Source organism: Cottoperca gobio, chromosome 6 (assembly GCF_900634415.1).
Source record: "Cottoperca gobio chromosome 6, fCotGob3.1, whole genome shotgun sequence".
Taxonomy (NCBI): Eukaryota; Metazoa; Chordata; class Actinopteri; order Perciformes; family Bovichtidae; genus Cottoperca; species Cottoperca gobio.
In genome coordinates, this window is record NC_041360.1 from 8,085,325 (window position 1) to 8,100,135 (window position 14,811).

Sequence of the window (14,811 nt, forward strand, 5' to 3'; positions counted from 1 at the left end):
AAGTCAAAGTGTCTGCTGTGAAAAGATCTATAGATAAAACAAAAGGTTTAGGTTGTCTTGGATTACTACTATGAGTTTGTGAATGCAACATGAAAACTTGCAGTAGACTGTATAGCTCATTTGGAGATGATAAGTTAGGTCTCAGTAGTCTTTGTAGTTCCTCTGAGTCAGTAGGAGACCTTTGTTTGGACTTTTCGGGGGAAAAGCAGAGTTTTTTTTCACAATACAGACAAACCCCTCATAAAAGATGCACACTGTATCCATTACAGGTGTTTAGCTGAGTGCTTTCTCATCTAATCCTTAGGGTTTTCCACAAATCAGAGACAGACAGAGAGAACAAAAAATAAAACATTGTATTTGCAGGTCTTTTTTATGTATATACATTTTTACATTATACATACATAGGCTTTAAATCTATCAGATAAATTAACACAGAAAGATGTGACAAGCAACATCCATCCCATTTCCTTAATTTGTATCTCTAACTTTCTCCTGGTGCATTAGGCTATAGGACATACATTTAAAAAGAAAAAGAAAAAAATGGCAACAATTGTTATGTTAATATCTACATGAATTGTTTTTTAACATATTAACTTTGGCTTTTTAAGAGAACAACTTTTATATTTCTAAGCATCTATGTCTAGAAGTTTGCTTTCCAGATGTAAAACTAAACTTTGTACAGCCAGGAAATGCTTATGCTAATTATTGTTAATGCAATGCTACACCTACAGTATGTAGAAAATGTATAGCCCAGTGGGTGTCTGTCTCTCATTTTGTCTCGCGCTCTCTCCCTCCCTCTCCCCTCTCTCATACTCACGCGCGCGCAAGCACGCACGCAAGCACCTGCCTAAAAGCTGCGTCAGAGAGAAGGAAAAAAAGGATAATCAAATAGTCAGTGAGGACTTAGTGTGTCGAGTATAACAGCCCTTGTGATTTGGATAGGCCGGCGGTGGTAACGCTCCGCAGCACACAGGCTCTCATCTGTGTGTTAGCACCGGGTCGGAGACTTCAAACAAACTATTGGGCATGTCGTGCATGACCGCCTCATCACTGCCACCTTGTTGATTTATTTCACCATGAGCGCGCCGAACAAATCATCAGAGAAAAGGTTAGTGCGATATTCTTCTGTTAGTTTGTGGACAATCATTAAAACTTTCGTAGTTTATTTATGTTTCACACAATATCATTGAATGTTCTCTAGTTTTCAGTATAATATCCGTTTGTCCTAGTTGCCTATATATTTAAAGAGTTAGTCACATTTTTGTAGCCTTCGATGTGTTTATTTTCTGTCAGGTACCGTTCACAAAAGTTATTTAGTGAGAAACTTAACCACATTGGTAGTTTAGCACCGGAAACTGTCCGACTGACTTGACACCTCCATAAAACAGGCAGGGGAGCTCAATGTGTTTTATATAAGACAAAACAAACATGTGCCCAGAAGGTGTCAGTGTAGTTTATGCAAAAGGCTGCACCAATGGAAATATGCTCTTAATCTTACAATTGTGACTTTCTATAAAAGAAAACAGTTTTCTTAACAAATTAATGTGATCTAAACATTGTGTTTTGTAATATGCTTCTAATCTCAGTCAAGGGCAGCACGGACAACATTCACTGCTTTGTACAAGGGATGTATTGTTTGGGACAATGATGCAATACGTTTAGTCATCACTGAATAATTTCATTTGATTTAATAAGTTTTCATTTATAATTGTATACAATATTCCTTAGTCATATTAAACTAAGATGTTTCTCTTTGGACAGAATTGGCTCCAAAAATAAGCTGGAAAAGCTATTAAAGGAGAGAAAAGGCACCTTTCCGCTGCTGATCAAGGTATGAGGATAGCTATTAATTCTTGATAAATGTATAATGTGTTTGTGTTTAGTTTTTTTCTTGCCAGCCTGACCGCTTACTATACTATTGATTATAGTGGTGGCAATGTTTCTGAGTGCCTCCAAGCAACCATACACCCTGTGTTGATCTGCAGGCCATTAAACAAATGTTATTTGTGTGATTATGTGCACTCAGCAGAAGTGATTTATTAGGGAACATACTCTAGTTTATGATGTTCTTGGCTTGAACCACTGAACCATCCGAGAGAGGTGCCCTGTTCCTTTTGGCAAGAGCAAAACTACCCAACCCTGAGGCATTATAAGGCACTATACATATCGGAGGTCTTCTGCACTGACATCACCTGGGTTAGCCCCATCGTCTCTTTTTCCTAGAGAGTTATACAACTTCAGCTCTGGAACGATTCACCCCTTCATTGTTACAAAGCCCCTCGGATCTCCATCACTGAGCTCCTGTAGGACACTTTTCTACTTACTGTTGATTAAACTTTGAATACAGTTTGGACATCTTAGCCATGAGGGCGGACAAGCCAGTGAAGCAGAAACGACAAAATCCCTTTTGATATGGAACATCGGACAGGACCGTGCTGGTCGTCCCACTCTGAAGCTACCTGCGCTCAAGTCAGGCTCTATTTATAACAGACGGTTTGATAAGGAAGTACATGAAAAAGGGGGAAACACAATGTAGATAAGATATATATATATATATATATATATATATATATATAGTGTGTGTCTGTGTCTGTGTGTGTGTGTGTGTGTGTGTCAGTCAGCAGTAATATGCATCATGGCCCTTGTCAGTAAAACATAGAATCCAATCCAAGCTCTACTCAATTCAAAATAAAAAGTGTGCGTGCGTGGCGTGGGGAGATTGCGTGCGCGTGCGTGGCGCGGTTTCTATTTAGTTCTCTCCTCTCCTCCGCTCTGTAGGTGTGTGCGCACGTGTGTGTGTGTCAGCTACGAAGCCCCGCCCTTCGCAAAACGGAGAGAAGGAGAGAATATGAATGCGCAAAGTAGACAGTACAAACTGAAACGTGCACATAAATTAGATCAATAGCATAAGCGTTTAGTTTATTTAATGAAAGAGACCTGTCAATGTGAAAAGTGAGTTGTGAATAAAAAAATCTAATATATCTTTTTTATTCGAGGAAAAAAAAAAACACCTTGAATTTCAGGCTGGGAGCTGGGCTCCGTTGGCGGGACTGCGCCCTGTCAAGACTGTGGTAGAGGAAACACTGCTATAGATAGTGTGCAAACACGTGACAAAACTGTGTGACGTATGGGTGCGACGCCATGTTGGATGATATACAAATCAACAATGGCGTCTAAAGCAAACAGCAATACAACTCCGACTTCTTCAAAGTGTTTTGACTCTCTGGAGGAAAAAGTCCAAATTTGCGGCCGTGACCCGTACACGCTAAAGCCGTCGGATTATATTGAGGATTTAGATTCATTACCGCCGATTGAATATCCAGATATTGTGAACTACCTTGTGCTACAAACGTCGTGGGCAACCAATACACAAAGGAAGGCATACAAGAGCTTAGATGCTTATAATGTCTTTGTTTCTGGCTGGGTTGGTAGTCTTCTTACCAAACCAGTGAAAGATGACAGGGTGCTCGTCCATGCCCGTGTAAATCACTCTCAGAGAGCTCGAGATACACCGCTCAAGCCGTGGTATGTGAGTGAGAAGAGCGGCGATGTTATCCTCGCACACTGTGATTGTATGGCTGGATTAAGCAAAGCATGTTCTCACATTGGTGCTTTGCTTTTCGCAAGTGAAGTAGTCTCAAGAATAAGCCAAACAAAAACATGCACAAAGAAAAGAGCAAATGGCTGCCAGCACATGTAAAGAAAGTGTCTTATTTACCAGCCAGCGATATGGAGAAGTAAGGTCTTACAGTGTTCGGGTATATCATAAGCACAAATGTTTAACGTAAACATTGAAAACATAGCTTTAGCATGAGCTCTTACCAGATATAAAGTGGACGCCACACACACGGGTGAATTGTGCTTTTTCTTCTGTTAAATCCTCACAAGTTATTTTGCCAAACCAGTTTACGGCGTTCGGTAGACAGTAATTCATCCCTCTTTTGTGGATCGTTGTTTTTGATGATTGTAGGAAATCTAAAGAACCGTTTCTCTGGGTCACGAGTAGCGTTATGACCACAATTATACACTGCTAATCTTGAAGATTTATGCGAAAATACTAACACTGTAGTGGGTCTGCAGCACTGACGTGGTACCGTATATGCCGGATTACACTTTCTGTCTAGGGATTTTAGTATGCCCTAATTTCAGGATTCTTTTCATCTGCTGGTTATTTTCTGTTAATTTATTAATAATGTGGTCTGTAAAATGTTAGTAAATAGTGGAAAATGTCTGTCACAGTTGTTTGTCTCCGACAGCCAAAACTTCAAAGATATTCAGTTAACAATGATGTAAAATAGAAAACACAGCTCATCAGTTCAACTGCAGAAACTGAAACTTGAGAACGGTGTTTTTGCTTAAAAAATGACAAACGAAAACAGGTGCAGATTCATTTTCTGTCGATCGACTAGTCTATTAATTGAGCTCTACTTGCAGCTCTATATAAAAACAATGTTAATACACTCTGTGAGAACATGACCTTGATTATTTATTCTCCACTTCATGACCTGCTTTAGAGCAGTTTTTTTCACTGGTGAGCCTCAGTGCCGTGGAGGAAGTGCCAAAATAGTTAGATTTAAAAACATTTTTTATGTTATAAAGCAAGTAGTTATTGTTTATCTAAATTTGCTCAATAATTCACATAAATCCAAAATCTCAAAAAATTATAATAATAATTTCAATGGGCAGTTGCATTTGAATATCACCACGTCATCATGTCATCATCAGCTAGAGACAAACGCCACCGTTAGCTAGCAAGTTCCCTTGGATGAAGGGGACAAAAAATGATCGGTTTTTGAAAAAAAAAGGTGATGTGGGAGTTGACAACGTTGCGACAGTATAATCTCCAATGTGTGTGGTGAGGAAATATGACTCTGAATACATAACATTTGGATTCAGAATGTCAGGCAGTGATGGGTGAGGGTCAGCAGAATATACATTTTGGTAATTTTCTTCCTCCATTTATTTGGGAAGGTGGTCCTCTAAACTTTTTTAACAATCAGAAGTGGGGCTTAAGTTACAAAAAGGTTGAGAACCTTTACTCTGAAGTATTGTTTATCAGGGCAGACACATGCACCGGGTCCAGCCCGGGAGTGTGCCTCCCCATTATTCTGATGAACTCTGTCCCTGATAGGGTTTCTCATCACAGCTTTGTCCTTTGTTGACACCGGACCCTCTGAATTAAAGGCGGCCATTTAGAGAGAGAGGGCTCACCTCTGCCGAATTACATACTGATATCAGTGTCACCAAGCACAGGGTTCACACTGCCACACGCTGTGTATGAATCATATTATAACCAATATGATGCCACCTTTCTATTCACCTCTCCACTTTACTTCTACTGCTGCATGTGTTTGCATACGATTGTGTTGTCCTGTGTGCAGTTGAGTCCGTGTTTGCAAGCATTCATGTGTACCAACAGAAAGGCCCCTGGCTTGTTGTCAGGGCCGTCACATGGCCCGTGCTTTTCAACATGTGAATCTTCATGTATCAGCGTAATAGATAGCAGCATCCTCTCTGCTGGATGACTACTATCCTTCCCACTGGTCCACACAGGGATGTGAAGCTGTGGCTTTGTACTGTCAAGGCTGAGCCCACTTGTGCTGCTGCACAGCTGCAGATGTCCATGGTGAGGAGGTGCTCACCATTGTCACCATGGAGAGGACAGCTGGACCTCAAGTCTGATAAACATTAATTGGATTTACCAAAGAATGCTAGGTAAACAGTCACCCAGGGATTTTGTTAATGAGTACCAGGCTTGGTTGCATGTAGCGTCTGTTTTCCTTTAACAGTGAGTCATGCAATGCAGCGCTGCTAAGCAGGGTATGCCAACGTCCTCCCCCGTTGCACCCTCTCCTTCCATCTCCATAGGCTCTGGAGCACTGTTGTGTAATAATGTGTGAGGTCTCATCTAAAATATCGTTATATAAGAGGATTGGTTGTTGTTGTTGTTACTTTGTTAGGCTCACTGATTCCTTCTTACATAATAATATCATTTTCACATTTTATTTTGGGGTCATATATTACCACCACTGTGTCTAAACCAGCAAATGCTTCACCTAAAAATACCAGTAATACCAGCAACAATAATTGCATAAATAAAATGAGCCCTTTGAGATTTATATGGTTCAGAAAAAATAAATGTTTTCCAGCTACCAGTCAATTGTAGATTAATCACATCCAGAAGCACTTTGATTAAATATTTACTGTGATTGTATTACCTTATGTAATTATATTTTATATCTATTTTAGTTCCCACTGGTAATATTCTATTATATAAAATTTTTTGGGACTTTACATTTTACATCCGTGTGGTGTTCAAAGTGTGTTATACTAAGTGGTTTAAAAATTATTCTAAAATAATTTCACCTACATTCATTAAAAGATAATTGTGATCACAATAATCTGAATTAACAGTGTAGTCATGCCTGTGTTGGGCTCACAGGCCAGAGTGTATATACCTGCAGCATCTGTTGAATGAGAAAGGCCTGAATACCAGCTTGGAAGATAACACCTGAGCCTTGGATAATAAAGCCTTTAGAATCTAAGACGGGATCGCCATCTGTCCACTGTGTTTTGAAGGCACTGCATGGAACAGTATATCCTCTTGTATCTGGCACCCAAAGACAACAAGTGTGTCAGTCCTCATTGTCCACGTCTGCCAAACGTGTCATTAGATTAAATCCCGCAATTTGCGCTAATTGTTACAGTTTGAAGGCAGTGTATCGTCTGTGTCAGTCTAGCACGGACACAGGGCCTTTTGTATCCAGATGGCGACAAAAGCGGATCACCTTGCGAGGTTGGCGTGGAAGGTGACAGGAAAGTTGGCGATTATGGGGTCAAAAGAAGGGCGGACAACGCTCATCTTACCTAGGTGACAAATTAAGCTCACCTCTATGGTGGGATACAAGCAGTGACGTGCCGTTACTTAGCTGGTTTTAGCAATGGCAGGAAGATTCGAAGAAAGTAAAAAGAGAGGGGACAAATTCTTGGAAAGTTAAAAATGGAAAAAGGGTTGCCCAGAAGTTTGGATTCATTGGGGGTAACATCGCAGTCATTTGAGGACAAGTTGTGTGGCCCCAGAAATGCCAATCCATCATCACTCACAGGCCTGGCTGCACGAGTGCACCTCCTCCATCCTCGGGTTCTCAGTCCTGGCAGAGGGCAGAGTCTGTGGCATTCAAGTCAACGCCCGCACTGCACATGATAGGGGCTGAAGCCTGCAGTGTTGTACACACATGTAGCACTGAAACCTGTGATGCAGACATTTTGATTTCGTAGGTAAACTCCCAGGTTTTTAGAAATCTCATACACACACATGCACCTGTGCAAGTTTTACACCACACCCGCCTCAGCTGTCTCGCAAGTGGGCCAATGATTTATTCGGATCGGCTTTATTGAAATAACAGTAAGGTTCTGCCAGACATGGGGCCCTGGGTCAGGTCTCGTTCTAGGGATGAGAAGCAGCAGATCTTGGATGAGAGAACGATTAATGAGGTAAGACTTCCATAGCTCAGCAAATTGGATAGAAACGGATTGTGTTGCTCTGAAAGGATAGAAGATGTTGTTTTAGGTAGAGGTTGTATTGGGAGCAGTTGAAGAAGCTTCCTACCTGTTAACCTGCTTGTGTATTGAGTATTTATTTTAAATATTTTCTCTTGGGATTTGAAAAGAAAGGACATAATGAAAGTAAGAATTCCATGTCCACGTACCAAAGGTTTAGATCTCTGTGTTTCTTTTTCCTAATCCTTATACAAAAGAATTTTAGGAAGTAAAGACTTTTCTTATATCAGCCACTCTACCTGACACCGTAATGCCATCACTTTACCTGCATTCTCTCATTTCCAATGTTTAATTCCAGGGTCATACTCACAGAATAACCTCCCTTTGTATTAGTTAATTGCTTTGCAAAAAAAAGTCAATCAGGATAAGGGTAAAAGAAAACGCTGTATAATGTTTCTTTTTAGGCTACATCTCTATGTGGGTGGAGAGATGGGGAAATAGGAAAATAGTTTCTTGAGTAATAACTGATTTGAGGACAGCACTATAAATACAGTATGGCTGCGTGAAAGAGATTTGTTTTTGCTGACATGCACAAGATGACAAGAAAACGTTATTAAATGTCATCAATTTGTTCCAGCATTGGGGAACAGGATTCGATTTGGCTGTATTTTAGATTAGCCTCAACAATGAGGGATTAATATTTCAGACTCACAGTTGAGGAAATGGGAACAGGCTATTGTTTATAATCCACCGCAGTCCAATAATCTGCAAAAAAAGACCAGGAAACGTGGCCTGTGGCCTAATTCTGGCAATTCTTTAGTGACAGCCTGGGTCTCTGTCTGATAAAGAATATAGACAGGAAGCTCTTGTATGTCTGTCTGTGGTTATTACAGTTCATGAAGTGATGTGTCATGTATTATGAAGCACAAGAGGATTATGTGTACTCTGTATGTAGGTGGTATCGACCGGCCGGCACAGTTAACACAAATATGTAGTAGGTCAACCTCCATCATCCACCCCACACAAACATGACGATAAATACACAAAAGTGGTTATAAATGATGAGGAAGTGTCAGTCAATGTCAGTGTATGTGACAAAAACCAGGATATGGATCTCAGTAAGAAGCTCAAATGAAAGACATTACATAAAATAAAGACTTATTATGCCACGAATCCGGAGCAATAATTGAGTATTACTTATTGACTTTCAGCAGATTCAGATTCAGATTATGATAATGAATAATATTTTTTTCCGGAAATAACTTGTCCAAATGAATGGTCTAGTCTAGTGCAGGGGTTCTCAACGTTGGCGCTGGAAGCAATATTTTAGAAAGGGGGGCGTTCACGTGTCTTTGGCGTTTGTGTGTACGGCCCGGGAGGTAATTCATAAACGCATGCAAAAAATCTACTCCAAAAAAATGTATCCAAATCTAGTCGGATATAGAATAAAACCGGCGACTGACTGTTTTTCCTGGCCAAGGTCAGGGTCCTTGAACACAACACGAGCGGACGTGTCATCACGTGGTCACGTCATGTAAAAAAACTTCAATATTAAACTGTCATTGACATCAGCGAACGCAGCATGGCGAGTGTAACTAAGAGAAAGGTGGATGCGGAATGTTCCAGGAGAAATGGATGAACGATTATTTCTTTGCGGAAGTAAAATGCCAGTTTGTCTAGTAGGACGCGCTTGCAGTCATGAAAAAGGCTCTCGAGCATCATTACAGCAGGAAACATGCCAAACTGCACGAGCTGAAAGGACGAGTGCGTTTGGATAAAGTTAACATTGTGTGTTTTTAGACTTCTATTTTTATTTTGCTGAGCGATAAAGTGCTGCTTGATAAACAACAAACAAGCACCGTCCCCCTCAGCCACCACTGCTCGAAAGCATTAATGTTATTCCAAAGATACACCATGAATAAAACTAATCTGAATTAATGTTAAAACACTACCGCTCTGGTCGGGACTTGGACCAGCAGCAGACGAGCTGCACTCTGGCTGCTTGTAGCAACAGAGCTAACATCTGCATCACTGCTGCTGATTCAGGCTGTGTGCGTTTAAAAACCGCGGATATTTTCGCCCGAGTTTCTGAACGTTGGGATCGACGTCGCTCCATTTATAATTAATGTGTTGGATTTTTTACTTTTTTGCACTTTGTAGTTCTCTCCTCTCCTTTCCTCCGCTCTGTGTCTGACTGGAGGTGTTCACGAAACGGAGAGAATGTGATGAATGTGCAAAGCAACGCAGTAAACATAAAATAGATAAATAACATAAGCGTTATATTATATATACGGGTGGCAGTGAGGGACCTCGACGGACCAGACCCGGGTAGCAGAGGCTGGCTCTGGGGACGTGGAACGTTACCTCTCTGTGGGAGAAGGAGCCGGAACTAGTGCGGGAGGTGGATCGCTACCAGTTGGATCTGGTGGGGCTTACCTCCACGCACAGTCTTGGCTCTGGAACCGTACTCCTGGATAGGGGTTGGACTCTATTCTTCTCCAGAGTTGCCCAAGGTGTGAGGCGTCGGGCCGGGCTGGGGATACTCACTAGCCCCCGGCTGAGCGCCGCTACGTTGGAGTTTATCCCGGTGGACGAGAGGGTCGCCTCCCTACGCCTTCGGGTTATGGGGGGGAAAACTCTGTTGTTTTTGCCTAGTGCCCCAAACCGCAGTTCTGAGTATTGGGCCTTCTTGGAGACCCTGAATGGAGCCCTGCAGGGGGCTCCAGTAGGGGACTCCGTAGTCTTGCTGGGAGACTTCAACGCACACGTGGGAAACGATGGAGACACCTGGAGAGGCGTGATTGGGAGGAAGGGCCTCCCTGATCTAAACCCGAACGGTCGTTTGTTGTTGGACTTCTGTGCTAGCCATGGAATGGCCATAACAAACACCATGTTCGAACATAAGGATGCTCATAAGTGCACGTGGTACCAGAGCACCCTAGGCCAAAGGTCAATGATCGATTTCGTAATCGTATCATCTGACCTGAGGCCGCATGTTTTGGACACTCGGGTGAAGAGAGGGGCGGAGCTGTCGACTGATCACCATCTGGTGGTGAGTTGGATCAAGGGGTGGGGGAAGACTCTGGACAGACCTGGTAAACCCAAACGGGTAGTGCGGGTGAACTGGGAACGTCTGGAGGAAGCCCCTGTCCTGGGGATCTTTATCTCACACCTCTGGCTGAGCTTTTCTATTGCTGAAGCTGTGGTGATGAGCTGTGGTCTCAAGGTCTTAGGTGCCTCAAGGGGCGGTAACCCTCGAACACCGTGGTGGACCCCGGTGGTCAGGGAAGCCGTCCGACTGAAGAAGGAGTCCTTCCGGGTTATGTTATCCGGAAGGACTCCGGAAACAGTTGCAGGGTATCGAAGGACTAGAAGGGCGGCAGCTTCTGCCGTGTCAGAGGCAAAGCAGCGGGTGTGGGAGAAGTTCGGAGAAGCTATGGAGAAGGACTTTCGGTCGGCACCAAGGTGCTTCTGGAAAACCATCCGGCACCTCAGGAGGGGGAAGCGAGGAACCATCCAAGCTGTGTACAGCAAGGGTGGGACCCTGCTGACTTCAACTGAGAAGGTTATCGGCCGGTGGAAGGAGCACTTTGAGGAACTCCTGAATCCGACTAACACATCCTCTATGGTAGAGGCAGAGCTGTAAGCTGATGGGGGATCATCGTCAATTTCCCTGATGGAAGTCACTGAGGTAGTCAAACAACTCCACAGTGGCAAAGCCGCAGGGGTTGATGAGATCCGTCCAGAAATGCTGAAGGCTTTGGGTGTTGAGGGGCTGTCTTGGTTGACACGCCTCGTCAACATTGCGTGGAAGTCTGGGACAGTCCCTAGGGGTTGGCAGACCGGGGTGGTGGTTCCCCTATTTAAAAAGGGGGACCAGAGAGTGTGTGCCCTGGTAAAGTCTACTCCAAGGTACTGGAAAGGAGGGTTCGGGTGGTAGTCGAACCTCTGATTGAAGAGGAACAATGCGGATTCCGTCCTGGTCGTGGAACAACAGACCAACTCTTTACTCATTGCAAGGATCCTGGAGGGGGCCTGGGAGTACGCCCATCCTTGTCTACATGTGTTTTGTGGATCTGGAGAAGGTGTATGACCGGGTCCCCCGGGTGATACTGTGGGAGGTGCTGCGGGAGTATGGGGTGAGGGGGTCACTTTTGAGGGCCATCCAATCCCTGTACGCCCAAAGCGAGAGTTGTGTCCGGATACTCGGCAGTAAGTCGGACTCGTTTCCAGTGAATGTTGGCCTCCGCCAGGGCTGCGCTTTATCACCAATCCTGTTCGTGATTTTCATGGATAGGATATCAAGGTGTAGTCATGGAGGAGAGGGGTTGCAGTTTGGTGACCTGAGGATCTCATCGCTGCTCTTTGCAGATGATGTGGTCCTTATGGCATCATCGGTCTGTGACCTTCAACAATCACTGGATCGGTTCGCAGCCGAGTGTGCAGCGGTTGGGATGAGGATCAGTACCTCTAAATCTGAGGCCATGGCTCTCAGCAGGAAACTGGTGGATTGCCTACTCCGGGTAGGGAATGAGCCATTACCCCAAGTGAAGGAGTTCAAGTACCTCGGGGTCTTGTTCGCGAGTGAGGGGACGATGGAGCGAGAGATTGGCCGGAGAATCGGAGCAGCGGGGGCGGTATTACAGTCACTTTACCGCACCGTTGTGACGAAAAGAGAGCTGAGCTAGAAGGCAAAGCTCTCAATATACCGGTCGATCTTCGTTCCTACCCTCACCTATGGTCATGAAGGCTGGGTCATGACCGAAAGAACGAGATCACAGGTACAAGCGGCCGAAATGGGTTTTCTCAGATGGGTGGCTGGCGTCTCCCTTAGAGATAGGGTGAGAAGCTCAGCCATCCGTGAGAGACTCGGAGTAGAGCCACTACTCCTTTACGTTGAAAGGAGCCAGTTGAGGTGGTTCGGGCATCTAGTAAGGATGCCACCTGGGCGCCTCCCTAGGGAGGTGTTCCAGGCACGTCCATCTGGGAGGAGACCCCGGGGAAGACCCAGGACTCGGTGGAGAGATTATATCTCCTCACTGGCCTGGGAACGCCTCAGGATCCCCCAGTTGGAGCTGGAGGATGTGGCCAGGAGAAGGGAAGATTGGGGTTCCTTACTGGAGCTGCTGCTCCTACGGTGGCTTTCAGGTAACTTAAAAACATGAAAAGCACGTTCAAGAGCCAGTCGGTGCGTTCCAATACCTATACTACCATAGTATTTAGTATGCCGGATAATTAGTATGTCCCAATATAGTATGTCAAATGCAGAATGCACATCCAACTGTATCTGGTCACATTTTGAAGCCAGCATGCTTCTATGGCTATTCTGACCCATAATCCTCTATGCTGCAAAGATACGTGACATCGACGTGTTTTGTCCTTTCTGGGCTACTGTAGATACATGATGGTGCAACATGACTCCCTGGAAGAGGACCCACTCTATGAAAATATGAAGGGCTTATTCTAAGCTAACAAAAACACAACGATTTTTAGATTCAGGTGATTATACACTAATGAAGACATGGTTATGAATGTTATATTGCATTTCTGTACATGCATAGAAGCAGTTATTGAAAACTACTAATTTAGTTATACAAGTATTTTGTTTTACACACAGTTTGCTTACAAGTACTCTGTATATGAAAGAATGAATGAAAACACAACAAAAACTCATCAAACTCACCCTCTGCTCTAACACTGTAGCTACATGTACTGTATGATCACTGAGTGGTCACACAGTGTGTATATTTACATCAGTACAGAATGTTCCTGAGTGAAGCTACGCAGCAAACATATTAAAGGACTCTGGCTGAGGCATTAGCCCATTTTGACCTAGACAGAGCTTAGATACATTTAACACTGGCTTGTGTTACTGGACACAAGATGAATCAAGGAGTTTGTTTTTTTGTCTCTCCTGTTCACCACAATGGAGTGAGCTTGTCCACTAGGCTGATGGGATTTAGCTTGGCCTGAGCCCCACTTAATTTTCAGCTGTTTCAACTACAATCACACACAGATGTACTTGAACACACACACACACACACACACACACACACACACACACACACACACACACACACACACAATCACTCAGTCCTTTTGATAGACAATGAGGATGATAATCAGACAAACATTAAGAATTTGATTCGATTGTAATTACTCTGCAATAATAACAGCTTATTGGACGTTATTTTAATACCGTACACTGACTGTGTGTTGGTTGTTCATCAGCTACCATTGTTACAGTAGATGAGTCAATCCTCCCCTGTGCAAATTTTAACCCCTTGCGATTGAAACACCCTCGACTTCCCATAACATTATTTTCAAGGTTTCAGTTTTTGATTGATATAGTATATCCATTTCAACAATTGGTTAAGCAGACCCCTCCATGACTTTATATCTTTTGAGATTAAAGGGAAGTGTTTCTTTAAGTCTTGGTCCACTGAATTTCCATTCATAGATAACTGGATGAAAGACTAAGGTAACATCGCCTGAAAACCTTTCGTTAATCTTCCTGACCAGTGTCTATTGCCAAGCACCATTACCATGCCATATGTAAGCCACAGTGGAGCCTATAATTGTCTGTATATCTGTGAGTGTGTCTAAGTGTATGCGCTTGTGTCAACTTGTGAACTCGACCCATATCTCACATGGTGACATGCTGTCACTGAGAAGCCTGCTCTTAATCTAAAACTGCAGATGCTGGAGTCCACCTGCCAGTCGGGTCAAACTACCCACACTCCTCTCTACCAAATTGAAGAAGACTCTGATACTGTCTGTTTTGGCTGGCCGTGCACCTCACTTCAGTGTGCAGATTCTGGTAGCTGATAGCAATTAGCCAGAGCCCAAAATAATTTAAGGCACTGGGTTATAGTCATCTAAGAGGAGGTCATTTGGCCCTGCTTTGAATGAGTCTGTCCAACCACCAACATTATTTAAAGTTGGTTTAAACACCTGGAAAAAGTGCAGCCAGGGAGAACAACCGCCAGTCAAAGGACTCTTGTTATAAAGAAATGGATTAAATGTAGTTAAATTACAAAACCCAAATATGTTTAGGAAGAAAAGAGAGACCGCAGCTACCACTGTGTGTCATATAAGCATTAAGAATGGCTGACAGGGCAGTAATGAAATACAGTAGCCTGAAGCTTCATGCTACAGAAATAGCAACATTTTTCCTGTCACCAAAACAAGGTGATGAACAGTTTTTATTTTTGGTACAGGGGCAGAAGTTATGTAAGATACTTGTAGTCAATAAAAGGACATGTCATGTTTAATCATGGAATTAAACTGGTATTGGTATCAACTATTAAA

The 14,811-nt window shown here is 43.3% G+C and overlaps 1 protein-coding gene across 2 annotated transcripts in view; it reads left to right on the plus strand.

Moving 5' to 3' along the window:
* Positions 1–902: 902 nt before the first annotated feature.
* Positions 903–14,811, plus strand: part of dyrk4 (dual-specificity tyrosine-(Y)-phosphorylation regulated kinase 4) — a 35,297-nt gene continuing 21,388 nt past the window's right edge. Inside the window, exons 1-2 of one of the 2 annotated variants that reach the window (XM_029434817.1) lie at positions 903–1,108; positions 1,762–1,831. In XM_029434817.1, the coding sequence (XP_029290677.1) occupies positions 1,077–1,108; positions 1,762–1,831 (102 nt within the window). In that variant the 5' untranslated portion in view covers positions 903–1,076. Of the gene's footprint in view, positions 1,109–1,761; positions 1,832–7,379; positions 7,495–14,811 lie in introns of those variants that run through there. The other variant, XM_029434819.1, reaches the window with a different exon arrangement.